This window comes from Chelonoidis abingdonii, chromosome 4 (assembly GCF_003597395.2).
Source record: "Chelonoidis abingdonii isolate Lonesome George chromosome 4, CheloAbing_2.0, whole genome shotgun sequence".
In the NCBI taxonomy this organism is placed as follows: domain Eukaryota; kingdom Metazoa; phylum Chordata; order Testudines; family Testudinidae; genus Chelonoidis; species Chelonoidis abingdonii.
This window is the reverse complement of record NC_133772.1, coordinates 38,983,557-39,005,818: the sequence shown is the minus strand read 5'-3', so window position 1 is coordinate 39,005,818 and position 22,262 is coordinate 38,983,557. Positions and strand designations below refer to the sequence as shown.

At 48.3% G+C, this 22,262-nt stretch overlaps 1 protein-coding gene across 5 annotated transcripts in view; it reads right to left on the bottom strand.

Annotated features, from left to right (window-relative positions):
* Nucleotides 1–2,060: 2,060 nt before the first annotated feature.
* CRACR2B (calcium release activated channel regulator 2B) overlaps nt 2,061–22,262 on the bottom strand; it is a 77,861-nt gene continuing 57,659 nt past the window's right edge. Inside the window, exons 11-17 of one of the 5 annotated variants that reach the window (XM_075065075.1) lie at nt 11,015–11,317; nt 10,666–10,801; nt 9,705–9,786; nt 6,956–7,070; nt 4,926–5,066; nt 3,606–3,682; nt 2,061–2,529 (exon numbers count right to left, since the gene is read on the bottom strand). In XM_075065075.1, coding sequence (XP_074921176.1) covers nt 2,445–2,529; nt 3,606–3,682; nt 4,926–5,066; nt 6,956–7,070; nt 9,705–9,786; nt 10,666–10,801; nt 11,015–11,317 — 939 coding nt within the window. In that variant the 3' untranslated portion in view covers nt 2,061–2,444. The other 4 variants (XM_032804000.2, XM_075065074.1, XM_032804019.2 and 1 more) reach the window with 4 other exon arrangements.

The following is a 22,262-nucleotide window of genomic DNA, read 5'->3' as shown; positions in this document are numbered from 1 at the left end:
ATTGTGATACAAAACTAGTGTGCAGCGCAGACCTGAGGCACTTAGGAGCCTAAGTCTCACTGAATGGAAAGGGGGCTTATGCGCCAAATTCTCTTTTGTAAAATGGGGCTGCCATCTAAGTGCTCTCGAAAATGTTGCCTGTTGTTTCATCCCTTCCCCTACGAGACTGAGCTATCCCTGTGAGATCCGATCCTTCCCATTAAACCATTCCTGACTTGGAAATACAGGGACTCAAGCACCTGATCCTTTGATAAGCCTGCTGGGGCAGTGTCAGAAACAAGTAGCAAATTCTGACACTACCCACGGACTACCATTGAGGGTAGCATATTATGACAAGGCTGTAAAAGAGGGTGTCCTTACAGGCCAGTGGCTGTTCATGGTAGCAAAACGTGTCAGTAGCAATTGCAGTGACACAACTGCACCACACCAAACAACTTCTCTACACCAGGGTCAGACAATGCTGTTGAACTAGCAGCAACCAGCCTGGGGCCCTGTCCACCGGGGTGGAATGAAATGCCACTTATTTGCTTACTGCTCCTGCTTCACTGATACCTGAAGCAGGGCACAAGGGCCTTAGTGCTGGGTGTGCTCTATAGGAATAGCAAGTAGAGCTATTCAGGAATCAGGAGGTGACCCCCTCCTGAGCTATTCAGGAGCTGCACCCAACAAGAGACAGACAGGCTTCTTCCCAGGATAGCTGCAACATAGCCTCAGACATGAAAGGGTTGCAGAGCTCTCTGAATTTGCCACAGGTCCTAACCCTCTAGAGTTTGGCAGCCTGGCATCAATGGCAGCTAGACCCAATCCTTAAAGTCCCAGGCTAGCTACAATCCCAGGCTGAATTTCCCCCGAGTTCAGAGGTTTGCTCAATCAGGGGCTTGAGTTTGGGCAGCTCTGTGCTATCCTCCAAACTTCACCAGCAGGAGAATCCATGTGCATTGAGCAAAGAAGAAAGCTAGTGTCAACTACTCCAGTGTCACCTTCTCAGCTGGCTTTAGTTGAAAGATTAACAATAGATGTTAGGGCCATAACATGTCCATGTTCCTACCTAGAAAGCAGGAAAAAAGGTTTAATTATAACCCTAGATAAAATGCCACAAGGCCTACACCTCCCTTCAAAAAACACAAGTGCAAAAGCCAGGTAGAACCAATGTTGATTGGGTTGACGCTGAGGTTTGAACCAGGCACCTTCAGAGCTATAAGCATTCACTACTTGAACTAAAGCAGTGGTTTTCAAACTGTGGGTTGCAACCCAGTACTGGGTTGCAGAATGTCAGGCACTGGGGCGTGGTGGCTACAGTCAGCACTGCCGATAGGGCTGTTAAAAGTCCCATTGGCGGTGCTGCCTGGCTAAGGCAGGCTAGACCTTACCGGCTCTGACTCTGCGCTGTGCCCCGGAAGCGGCCAGCAGAAGGTCTGGCTCCCCAGTGGTGGTGGTGGTGGTGGTGCCAACGGGCTCTGTGCACTGCCCGCACCCTGAGCACTGGTTCCGCACTCTCATTGGCCTGCAGGGTGCAGTGCAGTCTGCAGTGCCAGGACAGGCAGGAAGCCTGCCTTAGTATCCCCAACGCTCCACTGACTGGGAGCTGCCCGAGAGAAGCCCACACCCCAACCCCGTGACCCAATCCCTTGTCCCAGCCCTGAGGCTCCCCCCAACCCGGATCCCCTTCCTGCACCCCAAACTCCTCATCCCCAGCCCCACCCCAGAGCTTGCACCTCCAGCCCAGAGCCCTGACCCCCTCCTACACCCCAGCCCCCTATCCCAGCCCAGAGCCCACTCCCACACCCTGAACCCCTCATCCCCAGCTCCGTTGGGTCGCAAGCATCAACAATTTTCTTCAACAGGGTCACCAAAAAAAAAGTTTGAAAACTACTGAACTAAAGGCCCTGCCTCTCTAGACTCAGGCACCTTTTAAGGGGCGCAGCCACTAGAAGGAGACAAAGATCCACGCTCTCCTAGCACAGGTTACATAGCTGAGTAACTCTGATTAGTCAATCTGCTCTCAAAGGCCAAGCAAACCGCCTTCAAGACACACCAACTCCCCAGTGCTGTTTCCAAGTTTAAAATAATCATCTCTTTATTACACAGCTGGACATTGCTTTAGCTTATTTAAAAGGGAGTGTTAGAGGTGCCCTCCGTTCACCTGTGTGTGACACAGAAGGAACAAGCAAAGGGGAGAACCAATTTCTGTGCAGCCAATGCAATGTCTCAAGCAGTATGTCCCTGGAGTTGGGGGAGGAGGGGAATGCTGCAGTTGTATGAAAGCATAGGGATAGAGGTGGGGAGGGAGATTAGAATTATTCTGTTGCAACAAGCTTGCTTCATTTCAACGTCTGGATGTTCCCTCTTGGGACAAGCTTGCACCTTCCTGAGTCCCTGTGGAGCTGATAATTAGCCAGCCATGTGCAGCCCCCGCATGCTCCTGAGGGATGCTCTTTACTTCCTCACATGCAGCATCCCTTCCTCTTGTGGTACTCTTCCAGGTGCAGGGCACTTTCCCTCTGCTTGTCCTCTTGAGCTGTCAGCAACCTGGAATGATCAACACATTAGCAGTTCAGGAACACAGCAGTCTGATACTGCCTGCTTCCTGGTCCCCATCAGGCAAGAATAAACCAGATGTTGAAGAGTGAAGGGAAATAGTGAGAGTGGGGCTTCTTTTGGAGTTGGGCTACATAAACGACAGACAGACAGACAATATTGGTGAGAAATTCCAAATCGATGCAGAGGAGAAAGTAGCATCTACTAGAGGAGGCAGTGTGTTATAGTGGGTAGGGCACTGGCCTACAACTCAAAAGATGTGGGATCTATTGCGGGCTCTGCCACTAGCCTACTGGGTGACCTTGGACAAGTAATGTGCCTCAGTTTTCCCATCTGTAAAATGGGAATGGTGCGTCCTTTGTAGAGCACTTTGAGCTCTACTGAGGAAAGGCACCCTATAAGAGCTAGGTGGTAATATTACACTACATTAGAAACACAGCTTAATAAACTGTTAGCTACTAGAGTGGGTCAAAAATTGTAAAAAGATGTTACAAACTTTTGTGTTTCAAAGAAAAATTCTTTTTCTTTGTTTCCCCAAAAAAATGTTTGTGAATTTTTTGAAACAATTTAAAAATGAAATTTTTTCAGATTTGACATTTTTTGTTTCCCTGCCCTTTTCCCATTTGGCCACTAAAAAAGAAATATGAAAAAAGCAGAAGAAAGGGAGGAGAAAGGAAAAAATGAAAACTGAAAATGAAAATTGTCCAGTTTCCATAGAAAAACCCAGACATTTAATTTGGGGATTTTTTTAAAAGGTCTTTTTTGGCCACAAAAACAAAACAAAAGTGGTCCAAACATTTTGACAAGCTCTGATCTTTCCTTAGGATGTGACAGTGTCCAAACAAGGTGCTTTCCACACACAGGGGAAGACAACAACCACTCCTCTGGCATGTTAACGCCTCAGCCTGTTGAGTCACCAAAAACAATGTGCTACTCCAGCTTCTCATTTGGGACCAAGTTCTACCTCAGATGAACCCCCCTTCTCCTTGCCTGTACCTGAGAGAGATTGTAGCAGCTTGGCCATGGCTGAAAAAGGTACCAAGGTGATGCTGTTCCACTCCGCTCACCTTGCCATATGTAACATGGGCTCCAGGATGTTATAGCCAGTCATAGCACTGCACTCATAGAAGACAGTGTTGTATTCCTGCAGGAAAGGAGAGTGAGAAGATAACTTCTGCCACTGTCAACCCCCACCACCCATCACACCTAGTCTCTCTCTCTCTCTCTCTCTCTCACACACAGGTCTAGTTAGGGCCCTGGCATCAAGAGTGTGTCAAAGCTCTAGCAGCCCAGGGGAGCACTGGGTTGGGTCTTTTAGCTGCTGGAAGGACTGGGGGAAATGCTCCCTCAGTGGCCTATTTGTGCTGCCATGCAGTGGAACCTGGGAGAGACTAGATCTTGGTCAGGTGCAATCTGGAGCACCTCCTGCTCCACTACACAATTCAATGCAGCAAGGCCCAGTGCAGGAGTCTTTTTGGCTAAGGGGAGGCAGGGACCACTAGACATTGAAACCTGGAAAATAAATTCTCATTTCATAATCAACCAGTGCATTCCTGGCAAAACTAGGCTATGCCAAGAGCGTGGAGCCTGGACTAGTAGGCTTGCTAGATCCCTGGTTAAACGGTCACTATTTCAAAGGAATTCTGTGGGCTGCATCCTCACCCTGAGGGGTCAAATTTACTTTAAGGATTCACCAAGCCTAAGCACAAAGAGTTCTTCCAGAGTCAGGGTCCATCACAAGCTGGCCAATTGATATTATCATTAAGGCTAAGATTTCGTCACGGATATTTTTAGTAAAAGTCATGGACAGATCACGGGCTATAAAGAAAAATTCATGGAAGCCCATGACGTGTCCCTGACTTTTACTAAAAATATCTGTGACAAAATGGGGAGCCCAGTTGAGGGGTCCCCACACCACCTGCAGAGGTTGGGCAGTTGTGGGGGCCGCTTCGAGCTCTGGGGGCTCCCACCGCCTATGCAGGCTCGGAGCTCCAGGGTCCCCTGGCTCAGAGTTCTGGGGTACCCCCACCACCCATGGCAGCCAGGAGCTCTGAAGGACCCCTGCTGCCTGCGGCGACCAGGAGCTGTGGCCCCACCTCCCGTGGCAGCTGGAAACCCCCACAGCTTCTGGCCAACAGGGCTGAATTCATGGAAGTCGCCGGAAGTCACAGATTCCATGACTTCCACGACCTCAGTGAAAAAATCGTTGTCTTAATTATCATTTAAGGATTTCACCCTGCACCACTGAAGTCTAGGGGAGCTTGGCTGTTGATTCCAGGGCGGGGAGAACCATACTCTGCAATAGCTGTGAGCATAGGAGAGTTCCCTCCCATTTCCTAAATATGGCAGGAAGCAAGCAAACCAGACCAGAGCAAAATTTACAAAACCTTTGGAGCAGGTAGTAGCATACAGAGCCGCACCTTCGCCAGCCTTTCCCCCTCCGTCTTGGGCACGTGCTGGGTCTCTCTTTCTGCTGCATCCATTTTGTTTCCAAGTACAAAGATCATGGCCTCATCCTCAATCCCTTCCTGTAGGGTAGACAAAGCAAGGCTCCCATGAGAACTGTCTGGAAGACAGGAGTATCTCGGGGCTGGATACTGCTCCTGCCAACATGAATAGAAGCCTTGCGGTTGACTTCCGTGAAAGCAGGAGCAAACCCCGTGGGACCTGCCAGCGTGCCAGGAGATTTCGTTTATTTAGGGATTGTTCTGCAAGCTCTTCAAGTGACACTGGGAAAGGAAGTGAAACTATGGGAACATGCTAATTCCAAGTAGTTGATTTATCAAACAATGCCAGGGTTTCGGTGAGTGGGCTAGGGAGGAGATGGGATTTTAAAAGGGGGGAATAGGAGTTGTATTTAGTTTCACTGGCTTTTTAAAAGAAAGAAAGAAATCTGCCCAATGAGAATTTAAAAGACCTGCCAGTTTTTCCTGTAGAGCCTGAATTTCCTTGGTCTGGAGCCATTCAGCTTGATGCCTGCTGAACCCAGCCATCCTTAACTGAAAATCCACAGGCTAAACAGGGTAAGCAAATTTAAGCCCTCATATAGCATTTTAGTAGCAGCTGTCATTCAGGGGTCACATCTGAAGTCCCTTATTTAGGTAAAACCTCCCTATAACTTCACTGGAAGTCAACTTGAATAAGAACTTCAGCATTTGACCCTGGATCATCTCCAAACTTAAGTATTCTACTCTGCACCATCCACAACATTTGAACTACTGAGGCTTAGAGTCAGGTGAAAAATATGGGCCAAATTCTGAGACGTGACTAGAGATTTTAGATGCCTCAATTTTTGGGTGCCCACAGTGGCCTGATTTTCAGAGGGCAGGTACTCAGCACATTCTGAAAATTAGGCCCCTTTCAGGTTGGATTTAAAAAAAAAAAAAAAAAAAAAATAAAGTACCTGAAATCACTAGACATTTTTGAAAATCTTGGCCTTGAATCCTTAAAATTCCTTGGGGAAAAATGACTAAACTATTTCTAATGGGTATGCACAAACTTGCTGATATTATTAATAAAACTAACTGAGCAGATTTATTTCAACCTTGGCTTGATTTTTATGTCTCAGGGTGATCTACAAAACAAGCAAAGTTTGACATTCTCAGCTTCTGCTTTGCATCACCCATAGACAAAATATCTACTCAGAACATATAGGGAAAGTATTCACCCCTTTCCTCTCCCCACAACTCAAATATATCTGAAATGATTTTGTTTTCAAACTTTCACACACACACACAAAAAACCCTCTTGCAAATCAATTGAGATTTTTGCAGAATAACGTCACTCCAAAATAATACGTTTGTGAAAGTTACAACAAACTGGAAAAGAGTTGGAAGAGAATGTATTTATCATTAGTATTATAATAATGCATAGAGGTTCTAAATTGAGGTCAGGTCCTCATTGTGTTAGGTGCTGCACATACACATAGTAGGAGACAGTCTCTGCCTCAAAGGGCTGTTGATCAAAACAGACCATCATCATGTCTTTCCTCTCTGCACAACAGTAAGAATATTAGGAAACAGCTGAGTTCCAAATAATCAGGTTTACTAAATATATACAAACATGCTACACTTAGCTACATAAATACACTGTTGCTCTGCTAGGTTTTAGTGACTTCTGCAACAGAAGACAAGGAGGCCCACTAGTGGCTTCCAAATAACTGAACAGAATACTACCCAATTCCTATCTACTACAATCATCCATACTAAATCTTAGCTATCTGTGTCTGCTATTATGGTTAGTTCTGTTTGAGTACCCTACAGACCTTAGGACATTCCAGGCCTTTACTAGCACACAACATGGCTGCTTCGAATGGTCTCCTTTCTAGGGCAGATCCATGTGGGGTCATTACAGTAAAAGGAGAATCTTGAGCAATGCCAGCATGTCAAAAACAAGCCCAAACGTGTCTCGCTCTTACCTGGATGCTACTCATCCAGTTCCTCACTGCCATGAAGGAGCACTCATCAGTGACGTCATACATCACAAAGATACTATCCACCTTCCGGAAATACTGCTTGGTGATGCTCCGAAACCTGAAGTCAAATGAAACCGAAGACACTTCCAGCATCCATTCAGCCATTAACAAGCAAACAAACTATACTTTTCTTAACATGGATTCTCTTTGCAGGGCCTGGTGGCAGCTGCAGGAGGCTCAGTCTTTCTAGAGCAGGGGTTCTCAGACTTTTGTGCTGGTGACCCCTTTCACATAGGAAGCCTCTGAGTGTGACCCCACCTTATCCATTAAAAACACTTTTTTATATATTTAACACCATTATAAATGCTGGAGGCAAAGCAGGGTTTGGGGTGGAGGCTGACAGCTGCCGACCCCTTATGTAATAACCTTGCAACCCCGAGGGGTCCCGACCCCCAGTTTGAGAACCCCTGTTCTAGAGCCAGCTGTGATTCCCATTGACAAACAGGGGCGATGAAGGCAGGTGTCTCGGACTTTTGAGATTCCATCTCCTTGGAGGGGCCCAAGGCAGCAGTGACTCAATCAGTAAACTACCATCTGTCCAGAAGCATGGAGTTTAGGAAGCAGGAAGGACAACCATGCCTAGGTTAGAGGGAAGAGGACTGGAGGAGAGTCCACTTGGATGTGATCAGGGAAGAAGATGAAGGATTTGTCATGGGGAAATCTGGGGCTGGAGGCAGGGAAATCTCTGCACAGTGAGGTTTTGGTGGATCTGTAACTTGGACCTTTTCTACACTGGGATTTCAGGCACTGGTTTATCTACACCAGAGCAAACAGCACTGACCCAGAATAAACCACGTCTATATGAGGACTCTCACCAATGCAGCCACACCAGGAACAAAGCCGTCATCTTATTTCACCCCAGTTTGCAAATGTCTCATACAAAGCAGCCACTTCATGGATGACTCGGCAGATAGATTTGAGTTCTGGGAGGAAGTCCAGTGGCTTGGGTAAGTTTGTATTTTGGGGAACATACATTCTAGTTCAGGCACATTGTTCACTGAGTTAAACGCAGCAGAGACAGCAAGATCTCCACATATCAGTGCTTTATTAGAAGGACACTTTAGGACACAGGCTGACAAGTAGGTCCATTCTCTTGGCTAAAGGCTAGAGGAACATGCAGTAAGAAGTGATGTTTCTAAACTATATAACTGCTTCCCTTGGAGCATGTTCTCTTCTATGGCCTTTGGGGGGCGCTGTTTACCCTAAGAGCTGGCGACCGGAAAACTCTCCATTTGAGAGAGCCAATAGTGTGTCTCTGGAGTTCCAGCAACACCTTTGACACTAAAGAGCACACTAGACATGTGGTCATCACTCCACTGTAGTGGTTATTTGCTTCTATGGGCCAAAAGAGATCATCAAGAAATTTTCCCACATGTGGAGGAGTGTGTCCCCCTTGCTAACAGCAAGCATTGTCTGGGCGCTGCCAGTTAGGAGCTGTTACATCGATATTTTCAGAGCTAAGGAAGATTTTTGCACCATTCCAAGGTCCTGATTCAGGAAAGCAGTAAAGCCACCTGCTTACCTATAAGCACATGCTAAAGTCCCATTGATTTCAAAGGAAATTTACACACATGCTCGAGTGCTCTCCTGAGGAAGGATGATTTCCTGAAGTGGGGTCCCCCAGTGATTCAAGGAAAGCATGTTACAACTAGGTTAGAAACAATTATCACCTGACAGTTCTGCCTTGGCATAAATATGGCTACAAGAACTTGTTTAAATGGAAATTTTGCTTCTTTACATGTGTCTGATTTGGGGCAGTCTCTGTTTATAATAACCAAGTATATGGCACTTCTGGACTGCAAAATCTGATTGGCCGAGATGGGGCTTGTATCATTGTTAGTGGCCAGCATAGGGTCACACCACCCCTGTCACTCAACCTCATCGTGAAATATTTCTGACATTGCAGCATAGTTAGAGAAAAAATGCACAATGTTTGAGACAATCAGTGCATTTACGCCACACTCCATGAAATTAAATGTCCCCCTTATAGTGGTAAATTCAGATTTGAAAACGCACCATAATTAAACAGGAGTAGCACATAGTAAATAAACATAGCTCACTCTAACACAGTGTGGTTCTTTGTCCCCTCTAGCGGCTAGACCACAGAAGAGGTTTATCATTGTGTTACTGGCTCTAAGCTAAAAAAAGCTAATGCTTTATCTTAAGAAATAGAGGTTGGTGCTTTTAAATCCAGAGGTCCTAAATTCAATCCCAGCCAGGGCCCATTGTTACATGAAATTACTTCCCAACATTCCTGGAAGCAACAGGAGCTGTTTCAAGTGCCACCTGCCCTGTTTTTCAGGTGCACATCAAGGCACAGAGCAAGTTTGTATCCTGGTGCTAATGATGAGGCTGGCCACAACCTTAAATATATAGACAAGTACTCCAAGTGTATTGAAATTCACACCCTTCCCATGACACTCAGAATCACCCCCTCCACAACCTGCTTGGGAACCACAGATCCTATAGATCTCCTGCAAGGAATTGTGATACAGACACTGATGGCAGAACCTTCTGGTGCCAGCTAACAATCCCTATAAGGTTAAAATGAACATCACATTCCTTGGGACCTGATACAGGTCTGTTCCCTCTTCCCATACCCTGCCCACAAGCTCAGTAGCTACTCTCAGCACTTACTGTTACATGCCTGGCAGCATGAAATCCTAGCATGGAACCCAAATGCTTCATTTACCTCTCCTGGCCTGCTGTGTCCCACAGCTGCAAGGCCACCTGTGTGTTATCCACCATTAAACTCTTCACTTGGTAATCAATACCTGTAGGGGAGGCAACAGCACATGGTAACTGCAGGATGGGGCAGGGGAAAACAGGGAAATGAGGCCTATAGAAAGGATCAGCTGAATTACTTCAGTGAAACAAAATTGTAGGGGCAGGGACTCTGTCTTCCTTTGTGTTGGGGAGGGGCCCAGCTCATTTTGGGTGCTCCTGCAGTCTAAAGAAATAACATTACAGTGAAGACACCAATCCTTCCCAACTCTTTCTTTTCCCAGAAATAGGTCAGACAGCTCCCTGGATAATTCAGAGATCAACAACCCATCTTCTGAAGATCTTTAAGGTGTCTCAGGTTGGGCATCCCAGAATCACTAATGCTTTTTGGAAGATCTTGGCCATTATTTCTCAGTGTTGACAACATGTTCAGTGCTGTGTGGAACATACAGGAGAGAGAAATTATCCACTCCGCTAATGCTGAAGGAAATGGTTCTTATGGGTAACTCTGCACTGCCACGGATAAGAGACACAACAGTGGGATCATTTCAAGCTTCCTTTTGTGACGTGTCATTCTGTCCCTCATTTCCCAGCAGGCCCGGCTCCAGGCCCCAGCGCGCCAAGCGCGTGCTTGGGGCAGCATGCTGTGGGGGGCGTTCTGCCGGTTGCCGGGAGGGCGGCAGGCGGCTCCAGTGGACCTCCCGCAGGCGTCCCTGCGGAGGGTCCGCTGGTCCCACGGCTCCGGTGGTGCATCCGCAGGGACGCCTGCAGGAGGTCCACCAGAGCTGCAGGACCGGCAAGTGGCAGAGCGCACCCCCACGGCATGCCGCCGTGCTTGGAGCGGCGAAATGGCTAGAGCCGGCCCTGTTTCCCAGGCCAGAGGCTCACACCGCTGTGACCTAGCAGCATGGGGGAGACCTTTCACTTACCAATGGTTGCACTGATCTCAGCCAAGAACCTGTCATAACAAAAGCGATGGATGAAGGAGCTCTTGCCTACGCCAGAGTTGCCCACAAACACCACTTTGAAGAGACGTTCTGGAGAAGAGCTGACTGGTTCAGGTGCCTGAATTTGGGGAAAAGAGGGTGGGAAGAGAAGAGGAGAAGAGAGTTTATAGAAACCAAGGTCTGAGTTGTGCTTTATGGGCCAGAACTACAGCTGGTGTAGTAGACCGTTGGAGGTGCTTGGTAAGGTTCACAAAAACTCAATCTTCCCCCATCCCCCCACCCCCTGGTAGCATGTGAGGGAAAAGGAAGAGCCCTAAATTATTAGACTTACCATGGTTTCAGTGCCAATGGGCTGCTCTCTGGGGGACAATGGGGCATCATGATCCAATTCATCTGCTGTTTGCCTCCAGTTGACATCACCCTTCAGAGCCATCTTTGGGTGCTCACCAGCCCCTGCCATTTGCTGCCACTCTCGCTTGCAGCCTCCGGTGCGGCCCTCTCCAAAGCTCAGTCTGCTAGCTTTCCCCTTCTTCGGTGCCGTTGTGGTGGCCAGGAAGTACTTACAGTTCTTCTTGTTGGGCTCTTCCACAGTCATGTCCTCCAGGAAAGCGAGAGGAAGATCCCCAGGAACCAGCTGTCTGCCAAGACCCATATGTGCCCCAGAGATGGGATGGGATGAGGGGGGCCATAAATGATCAATGTGACCAAGTTAGAGCACACAGAATATCGACTGGGACACACACACCAAGACACAAGACCAACAGTGCCCCCTAGGGGAGGAGGGAGGTGAGAGGCCTCAGCACACACCTCCCAGTTCTGCAAACACTTATGCACACGTTTAAGTGTTTGCAAGATTGGGGTCTGAGACCGTGGATCTTACTCACCTGTTATAAAGGTTCAAGGCCGCTTAATGGAGCAAAACTAAAAGGAAACTCAGAGATGGTGGCGCCAGCAGGGGTACGGTCAGGCTGACCAAGCGTTGATTTCAAACAGCTTCTTACGGCAACTGTCTGTGTTGTAATTAGAGTGGCTCAAAAGAAAAAGAAAGGGGAGGATTTCAAGAAAACAAATTGCAGCCAATCCTATGTGGCAGGTTTCCAAAAAAGAGTGATGTTTGGTTTATTTAAAAATTATTATGATTTTTTTTAACAGAAAATTTCTTTTTGCCGGGTTGGTTTTTTGGGGTTTTTTTTGTTTTGTTTTCTTTCAGTTCTTGGTTCTGACCCCCTACCTTGTCCATTCCTTTTTCCTATTGCCACAGGAAAAGGAAAGGGAAAACAGGGGTCAAAGGAACGGGGAGAGGGGGTAAGGAAAAACAAGACACTGCAAGATGACTCCGTTTTTCAATTTCTAACTTCATCAAATGTGTGTGCCTTAGAACACGTCCATTATTAGCAGCCACAGTTCAACTGAGTGCTCACATACACCCTCCCAAGTACAGGGGGCTGGACTTGGTGACTTCTCATGGTCCTTTCCATCTCAACACTGTTATGATTTACTGGTTAGCTCTGCAACCAGTTCTAAAAAATGGGTTTCAACACCACATACAACTGGCCTAGGGGAAGGAGGAAATCAAAGATCTGGGCTCGGACAGACAGTTATTCTTCAGAGCCAGCTGCTTCCCAACTATAAGCTCTTAACTGCAGCGAAGCTTTTCCCTAGGGAAGGTCTAGTGGGTCATCACCCACTCTGATGTAGCTGTGAAATGGCTGCATGACTGCCATCCACTGCGTGTGTTTGAAGCCATGTCTCCACTAAGAGGGAGGATTATATGGCCTTAGGGCAGGCTGCCCTGTGCAACCTATCATATATGCTGTGAATAGGATGACAGGGAGAGCAGCCACCTTTGGAATAATTCACTAGGTACAGAGGACTCATTAGCACTTGGAGCACACACATGAGTTGCTGAGCGCTATTAAGTGTTCTATGGCCAGATAGACTCATCTTTGTTAAGGACCTAGAAGAAGGGAAAGGGAAGATGTACAACTGAAGTAAGCGCTTGATCCAGTGCCCCCTGAACTCAATGGAAAGATTTTCTTTAGCTTCCATGGACATTGGCCCAGATCTAAACAAGGTGGGGCCAGGGGAGACGTGCAGGCTACTTTACAACCTAATCCTAGGGTAGCATGCTCACAATTGTATCGAGCTCACATTTAATACAAGGCACTAGTGGGTGGGCCAGGAGTCAGCTCTTTTCCCTCTCCCCTAAGCTTGCATGTGGCCGGTATCACTAGGGCTGTGAACATTCATTACCTGCTAAGTGCATTCATTTTCCTCCCTGTACTGTAGGGTGGTCAGACTGGAAGTGATGGAGAATAGCTGACCGAATGAGAATCAGGAGAAAGCTCGCACATGGGTTCCAGCTCTTAGAGAATAGAAATGTGCATGACCCTCCCTGTACACCCTGAAGGTACACAAGCATGACTGGCTGGAATATGGGGTTGAGAGGCAAAGGCCTCTTCAGAGTAGGGTTGCCAACTTTCTATTGGCACAAAACCGAACACCCTAGCCTCTCTCTGCCCTGAAGTCCTGCCCCTGCTCTACCCTTTTCCCAAGGCCCTACCCACCCCCCCGCTCACTGCATTCCCCCTCCCTCGGTCTCTCGCTCTTCCCCACCCTCACTCACTTTCACTGGGCTGGGGCAGGGGGTTGGGGTGCAGGAAAGGGTGAGGGCTCTAAATGGGGCTGTGGGCTCCAGAGTGGGGTCAGAAATGAGGGGTTCAGGGTGCAGGTGGAGGCTCCAGGCTGGGGCAGGGAGTTGGGGTGCACGAGGGGGTGAGGGTGCCAGCTGGGGGTGCAAGCTTTGGGGTTGGGCTGGGGATGAGGGGTTTGGGGTGCAGGAGGGGGCTGTGGCAGAGGGTTGGGGTGCAGGAGGGAGTGAGGGCTCTGGAGTGGGGCTGGGGATGAGGGGTTCAGGGTGGGGGAAGGGTCTCTGGGCTGGGACAGGGGGTGAGGTGCAGGGGGTGAGGGCTCTGGGGTGGGCGTGTGGGCACTGGGGTGTGGGAGAGGGTCAGGGTTCTGGGCTGGGGGGTGGGCTCTGGGGTGGAGCTGGGGATGAGGGGGCTCAGGGCTGGGGCAGGGGGCTGGAGTACGGGCTTACCTTGGGTGTCGGTGGTGCGGAGCCAAGGCAGGCTGCCTGCTTGTCTTGGGGCACCGTGCTGTGCCCCAGAAGCAGCCAGCAGGTCCAGCTCCTAGGAGGGGCGTGTGGAGAGGCAGGAGGCTCTGCGGCATGCACTGCTCTCGCCCGCAGACACTGCCCCCGCCCGCAGACACTGCCCCCCCAGCTCCCACTGGCTGGTGCTCGGGGCAGGGGCAGCATGTGGAGCCCCATGGCCCCCCCACCTAGGAGCCAGATCTGCTGTCCACTTCTGGGGCACAGCGCAGTGCCCCAGGACAGGTAGGCAGTACCCTGCCTTAGCCCTACAGCATCACCACTGGACTTTTAACAGCCCGGTTGGTGGTGCTGATGGGAGCAAGGGTCCCTTTTTGACTAGGTGTTCTGATCACCCTACTTCATAGAAGAGTTTTCGTCAATGCCAAGGCAAACCACCACCTCAGGTGGAGTGGAGCATTTGCAAGTTTACAGGCTCTCCTTAGGTTACAGCAATTCTTAAGTAACATGCTCAACAGCAGGAATGGGAACAGAAAGATGATCAAGCACCCCCCCTCTTCCCCACACCACCCCAGTCTCCAAGCCTCTGCCCTTGCTAAGCCCTTTGGATCATCACATGCCAACAACTGTGTGCCGGATCTCCGAAGGAACAGCTCTTGAGAGGAATGGGAGGACAATATCACCAGGCCCATCTGGTCCCATTGGGCAGAATCTCAGCAAGAGGCTCAGGGATCCTCTCCAGCTTGTTCAAATTCCCAGTAGATGATTTGCTCAGATGTTGTAAGCCAGACTTTTACCAGGGGCTTAAATAAGTGGCCACTAAGGCTGCAGGGGAAAAAAGGGGGTTTGCATGCAGAGTCTGGTGAACAGGCTAGTGGCTAAAGGAGCATGCACACCAGGAGTTAACTGCAGACTCTTTTAGCTGCCGGGACAAAATTGGGCCCTCACAATTGCAGATTATTTCTTAAAATTAGCCCATGTGATTTAAGTAATTCAACCACTTTAGTAGCATCATTGCTTTAAAGGGACAACCATTCAGGGGAGGTCAGTGTTGTAGCTTTGTCTACATGGGGAATTTGCCTTGATTCCAACAATTGGTAGTCCGCCACCCATGTTGCTTCACCAGTGCAAGCCCCATGTGTAGACAAAGAACACAGCTAGCAGCTCCTGTCCTCATCAAGCTGCAACCCAGTAATCGCCAACAGTTAACCCATCATTGGCCCACATTGTGGGGCGAGTGGGGGGAGGCGGCAGATACAGAACACAGCTGGGTCAGCCGGCTGGCTCAGCTGACCATAGACTTATGGCATGCGACTAACACGACACAGATTCCTGTCTAACCATTTGACCGGCTTGTCCTCCAACACGTATTTGCCTATCACTGACCCTTTCTTCAACAGGGGCCTTTTGCTCTGAGGTGCCTGGACATGAAAGAGAGGGGATGAAAAGAGCAATTAGGATCCATCAGCCAAGTGACCAAGCACCAGATGGCACCAGCTCAAACCCCACTGAGTGAATGGCAGCTCCAGCCTCACAAGGGAGATGGGTTTTCAACCCTTTCAAGGCTTTGGGATGTACAGCAATTGAGGCCAACCAATAGCCAACCGCTTTGGGTGGACGTGCAAGAGAGGTTAAAGAATTATATGCAATTTGAAGGCATAATGGGGAGCGTCAGGAGATTTTCATGGTAACCGATACACGACATTTCTGGGCCCTGAGTCAGGAAGGTATGTAAGCATACACCTAGCTTTAAGCACATAATGGTCCCAGTGAAAATCACCAGCCTTATTCTCAGTATGAGCCAAAGGTAGCTGAATTTGGGCCCTTCTTATGATTTTCCATACTCTGAGGTAGTAAAGGCAGTGTCATGATTGGAAGGATTATGGCAAATGGACATTTCCTGTTAAGTAGGGAATCACACTGTCCTTCTGTATGGATCAGTGTCTCATAAAGCTAGAGGTTGTGGTTAATGCACACATTGTTCTTAATCACAACTGTGGCACACCTGTTCGCCTAGTCCCATCCTATGTAGGTACTGCAGCAGATGGAGAGAGATTGGTGCTCAAAGGGGATCCATGTCAGGACCTCCTCCTGCTTGTATTATGCAGAAAGCCACACGTACTCCATAGGAACAGCAGGTGAGAAAAATCACTTCTCCAATAGAGGCTTTGATAGCAACGTGCATGTGTGTCTAAGTAGAATATTATACTTGGCAGCTGTTGTGATAATTGGGCCGACAAAGTTACCAGAGGCGAAAGCTCACTTGTAAGACATGCATGAAAGTTCACAAGATGTTACAATAACCTGTAATAAAAAATGTTGGTGGCAAGTCAGTCAAGTTGTCAGCAATGACTGTTATAAATAGGTGCAAGAGAGCCACAGACTAACCGAGTTCAAACCAAAAAAGGCCACATTGCTAGAACTATGCTGAACTCATGCTTGGTAACAACAGAAGACGGGAACTTGGAAAGCAATGGACTAAAATCGGTGTGGTGGTTTTCTGCCAAATGGGTGGACCAAACAACGAGGGGATGGGCTATTCTACTCACTATTCCCTTTGTGGGTCCTTAAAGAGAGAAACTTTGGAGGGAGAAAATTGAAGAGATGGAGGCTACTAGAGCTAGCTTCACCATCATCTCTGCTACCCCTACTGTCTCCTGGGACCCCACACCTTTGTCATCCTAATCCTGAGTGATGTCCTGCCCACACCAGGCCAGAGGGAGGGACCCAGATGACATCATCATGCCTACCAGCTATAACAGAATCCCAGCCACCCCTGAGGTGAAATGGGATCAAACTAACAATGGCAGGAACAGCTCTAGCCCACGGCAGCTCCAGGCACCAGCACACCAAACGCGTGCTTGGGGCGGCAAGCCGCGGGTGGCAGCCTGCCAGTCACTGTGAGGGCGGCAGTCAGTCTGCTTTCGGTGGCATGCTTGCAGGAGGTCCGTCGGTACCGTGGCAATTCGGCAGCAGGTACGCTGAAGGCGCGGGACTGGCAGACCTCCAACAGGCACGCCACCGAAAGCCGCCTGCCTGCTGTGCTTGGGGCGGCAAAATACATAGAGCTGCCCTTGGCTCCAGCTCATCTTAACTAACTTCTCTTTTACCCAGAAGGGCAGTTCTGACTGTCTTTGATCCCAGCTCAGACACTGTCAGACACGGGGTTTTTACCCTTCTAAAATCGCACTCCAGCTAAAGGGAAAGGGACCAAGAGATGTTCTTAAAATCAAACCCTTATTCAATGCTTTACATTTCAAAGGCTTTCACTGTTCTGGGTTTTTTTCTTTTCTTTATCTTTAATTAAAGGTTCAAAGGATTTTTAATGGTATTTTTGCCATGGTGCTAAGCAGGCTGAGGTCTCAGTATAACACTCCCAAACACTGTTTAATGCTGGATATGACTGGGTTATGTTAGTACCTTTGGGCCCCTCTATTCCATCTAAATTAATACCACACCATTGCTGCTTTTTAATGGCATTTCTCATATTTATCTTTGTCTCACTGGCCCCTTCCCTGCAGCCAGCTTCCCAGAGAGCATGGAAAAAAAATTATTAAAGTAAACTAACACGCCTGTGAGGTAGGGATGTTCCCACAAAGAAAGCCTCAGTGACTTGCCCGAGGTCAGGCTGGGGTTCTATGACAGAGCAGGGAAACTGAATCCAGGCGAGCATGTTAACCACTGGAGCAGTTTGCCTCTCTTCATCCAGATGGCCCTCATCCACCCCCCCAGCCACAACAAAAGAGACAAGGCACAGATGAGGAAGTGTGCTCTATATGCTGGTTTAGGGGAGGGGTGAGGTCTCTTTTCCGGATTACACTTCTTTTTGGAGGCCTACAGGCACAAACACAAGATTTTGAGGGGGTGGAAGGGGGAGGGGCGAGGATGTGGAAGTGGTTTATAACCTACCCTACATCCACAGGAGCAGCAATTCTTGGCCTAGAGAACCTCTGCAAATGGCTCATGCTAAGTGCTCCCAGGGGTTGTGCTTCATATGCACACAGCCTAAACTGGCGTCTTTACCTGCCCCCCCAGTAAGAACCACCCCCCCCCCACATCTCACCCTCAAACAACCCTTCCCCCCAAATCTCATCCCAAGGCAATTTTTTAAAATATAATCAAATGTGGACAGTAGCTTCTCAGGGGACAAGAATTCTAAATTGGTGGTATTTTAAAATAGTCCTCTGGAGTCAATGGCCTCCCTTGCCTACAGGGCTAAGCTGAACTGCGAGTTGAAAAAATATTACCACAGAAAATAAACATTTGGGGCCAGATCCTACCTCAGTGGAAACCAGCAAAAAGAGCTTCTGTTTCTATTTCCAGAGCATGGCAAAGGAAAGGGATTTAAATATACACCATGTCATGCCCTAGGGTTGATGGCATCTGGTTACAAAAAAGGAGCTCTGCCAGGGGCTAGTTTATACTAGGAGGTCCTGATTCTCAGGCAGCCACAGACCACCTATCCCCCACTGTAAGGTCTCAAAGCACCCTTGGTAACCCACTTCATAAAGCTCATCTTAGAATGTGGTGCAAGTGTTCCTCCCAGGGTGAAGCAAAACTCTGGAGACACTCAGCCACAGCGGGAGGAGAAAACATGCAGGGGTCCTACTGGAAATAGTAGTTGAAATTTGAGTGCATTCTCTCAATCCTTGGAACCGTGTAGCCATTCCATCCCACGTGTCACGTGAGCCTCGGGCAATCCCGCAGAGCCCGTCGGTCACCTTTGGAGCTCAGGTGACTCCTGGGTAATCTGTTACCAACCAGCCCTACCCAGAGAGTAAACGTTACCTACTAAATAAATACCTATTTCTAAAAGAAGAGAGACAGTTGCTGGGATTTTTTTTTTCATTGGTTCGTGAGGCTTTTATTGGCTTGTTGGCTTCGTGTAACTTTGGCTCTTCACATAGATGGTACAGACACAAACATGACATCACAACGGTATAACACACAATGCCATGAAGACAACAAAACACATAGACTTACTATGGGAGGGGGAGGGGGAGGGAAGGCACGTCCTCTACTTCTCATTCACATTCCACTGCTGGCATGTCCTGGCAGCCTAGGTCCCAGTGCCTTACTAGTGGTGAATAGAGGAATCTTGCCTGATCAGGACAGCATCTTTGCTAACACACACACCACAAATATAACAACACGGCTGGGGATCAAACCTGGGACTCTGAATCTAAAAGCACAAGCCTGTACTGCTTCTGCTGCAGGATCAGCTGTTTGCTCATAAACCTGTGTGTGTGGTCAAGCCACTAGAGGGCGATGCAAAGTCACACCATGTTAGCCTGGATTGCACAAATATGCCCATGGCAACGTTAGAAGCTTTTAGGAAGAATGAGGGATAAAAGCCTTCCTAAAAGAGTGCAGAGCATCAGGCTTCTTGTTGCAATTAGGCACATACAGTCCCATATCCCTCACTGTAGCCCATGTACCTGTTCCTTGCACCTTCATTTCACAGAAATCACATTATCCAGTCCTTCCTAAGATTTATAAAGAGCTAAAATGTTAAATTATTTTTGTGTATTTAAAAAATAGATCTAGTCCCTCTCCACGAGGGGCTGTGTTTAAACACATGTGCCAGAACCACAGAAAAGGGCAGGTAGAAAAGGCCCCATTGCTGCTGCCTATGGCTAGAACTTGCATCGCCATCCAGTAGGCAGAGTCCCTGTAAGGGAGCTGTGGTCAATCAATGTCCCTGGCAGCCTCACAGGCCTTGAATTACTTCATATTGAAATGAGATGTGGATTGGTTGACCACCAGAATCCCTGGGTTTAACAGCAGCACGCTGTTTCCACTGGTCAAATATTAATAGAAACATTAGGCTGGGAAGGCTGAAGTCCCTGCACCCACTGCCAGCTAGGGGTTCACTGTGGAAAGAAAGCCCCGTGTCTGGAATACATGCCTCTAACTTTGAATGCAGTTCTTATTATAACATGCCCAGGTTACCAGTTCTCTCTTGAGGGATAGATTTTTTTTGCACCATACCACTAATATATGATCTGCTCTTAAAGCAGCATGAAGTTGATTGGCCGGTGGTACACAGCTGATGTCAGGGTTCTTACATCATTCCCCCTCGCTGCTACCACCATAGGAGGGGGAAGGGTAAAGGCAGCACCTGTGAGCCATGCTGTTCTTAGGCCACATTTCAGCCTCATGGGTCTGTTACAGCTGGCACAAGTCAGAGCAGCCCTCAGGTTGCTCTACTGCAGCACAAGGGGATCAGCCCTGGACAGAGCTACAGCAGGCGCAGGGCATGCCAGGTGACCTTTATGCCACCTTTGTGCGCATACTCCTGAACTGAACTCTGTGCATCAGCCATACCACAGCACCTGGCTCATGATTTTAAATACACATTGTGTCATCTATATTACATATAGATGCATGCACACTCACACAAACAATAGCTAAATGTTTGAATAGTTCAAAATAAGAGACTCAACTACTGTTGTAGCAGCTGAAGTGGCCTGGTCTTGCCTAAATGCTGAACTGGCTTTTCTTCTGGAGCAGATTTTAACAGCAATCTATGGTGAATCTAAGCCTATGTGTAACTGAGGTTTTGGTTGCTAACTCTATACAATAACATTTCACATACAGGGCTAGAAAAATGGGTCTGATATAAGCCTCACTGACTTCATCTGAACTCTGCTGATTTACACCTGATGAGGATCTGGCCCCAAAATGCCTAAAATAAAGAAATATGGCAAGAAACGGATCAGTGTTTTCTCCTGAGCTGTCATTTTGGGTGTGGCTGAGGTTTCAATGCAACGCCCAGGCAGGGGCTCTGGGACAGGTTCCATTCTCTAATACAATCTGTGCCTCAGGTGTGCTATGTTCAGTACAGACGCGTTTTCTGACCTCTTTAATGGCGTCTGTAGCTGTTTCTTGAATAAGTTGCTAACTTTTTTCCTATTGCCATCAACCCCATCAAGTAAAATACATTTAAAAAACCCAACTAAGAGAGAGGAGCCCAACAGTTCTGGGGCAGAAATATCTTAGGGTGGAGGTGTGTCTGTAGTATTCCTCTGAATGGCTCTAAAACAAAACAAAACAAACAGATTCTGTTTCTGCCCTTCAGGCTATATAGTCTGCCTCAAAGGGGGTCCTCTCCCCCATTTTATTTAACATCAGAAATACTAGGCCCTAACTTCCTTCATATTGGTGGAGGATCAAAATGGTAGTATCACAACAGGTTGAAAACTGAGCTGAACCTCTCCAGGCACAGGGAGGGGATAATAAAGCCTTGTCCACAGTGGGAGATTATTCAAATATTTGCACCAATGCCACTGAACCAGTGCAAACAAGTTGCACTGGTATCACAAGTGCCTTGCACCAGTACAACTACCCCACTTTGAAATCAAGGGAAAAGGAGCTGGGGGGCAGGGAAAGTTTCCTTGATACAACAGATCATTAAGAAGAAACGCTAGGATGCCAAGAGGGTGGTTATCATCCCAACCACCACTGGAGCTCAGAAGCCTGGGTCGTTGTGATGGAAAGGCCTGGCATTGAAACAGAATATAGTGAAAAAGGTAAAAGCACCATTTCCCCCCTATTTGCATTGGACTCTGCAATAAAGTGATCTGGTTTTATTGGGTTATTTTTCCAGGAGAGGACAGTAAGCTAACATGCCAGTGGAACGTGATCCCTATGATAAAGCCAGCAGGTGGATTGGATATCCTGAACGACTGCATACGATCTGTTGGTGCAGCAGGGACTCTGGTTTCTCAGGAAGAGGTGAGCTGGTACCTCCTCCAGATGGCTTAGCTAACACTTTACACCCAGGACACAGGCAGACCTGGAACGCTGCCTGGAACTGTGTGCTCTGATAGGGTGGATTCCAGCTATGGCCTAGATCGTGGCTAGCTACCCACCACCAGTTGGCACCACGACACTCATGCATGTGATTAGCAGCTTCAGCAAATCCCCATGCAGGATTCAGAAACGAATCCTGCCCCCTGAGCCCTAAAGGAAATAGTCAATGCAATTACGTTCTGAAAAAAGCCCCTCCTGCTTTGGATTTTACTCCAGCCTTTCTTCCTGGAGGAGCAGCTCGCAGCCAAAGCATAGATGGGATCCCTGGAACTGACCCCACCATGCTTCCATTCACACGTCATCATGCTGGTCTTGTTGGTTTTACTGGCCCCTACCCAAGTGCCAGCCTGGCTTGGACATGTTGGATCCCCCTTACCCCAGCCCTCTGCTTTGCCTCCTTGCACGCTCATTGACATTGCTGGAAGGCTGTCCTCTCTGTGTCTTCGCCAGTGGAACACGGTGGCAGGGCTGGGGGAAGATGACCCCTGGTTGCAAGGATGGATCTAAGTGTAGGTGAAGGGGAGGGGAAAGGAGCTTTGCTGCTGGATGAATAAAGGGCCCACAAAGACGTCTACCTACACCACAGGCTCTTGCTAGTCTGGGAGGCCATTCAGCCTTTAAGTAAAAGCTGGGATGCCGGTGAGCCTGCTTG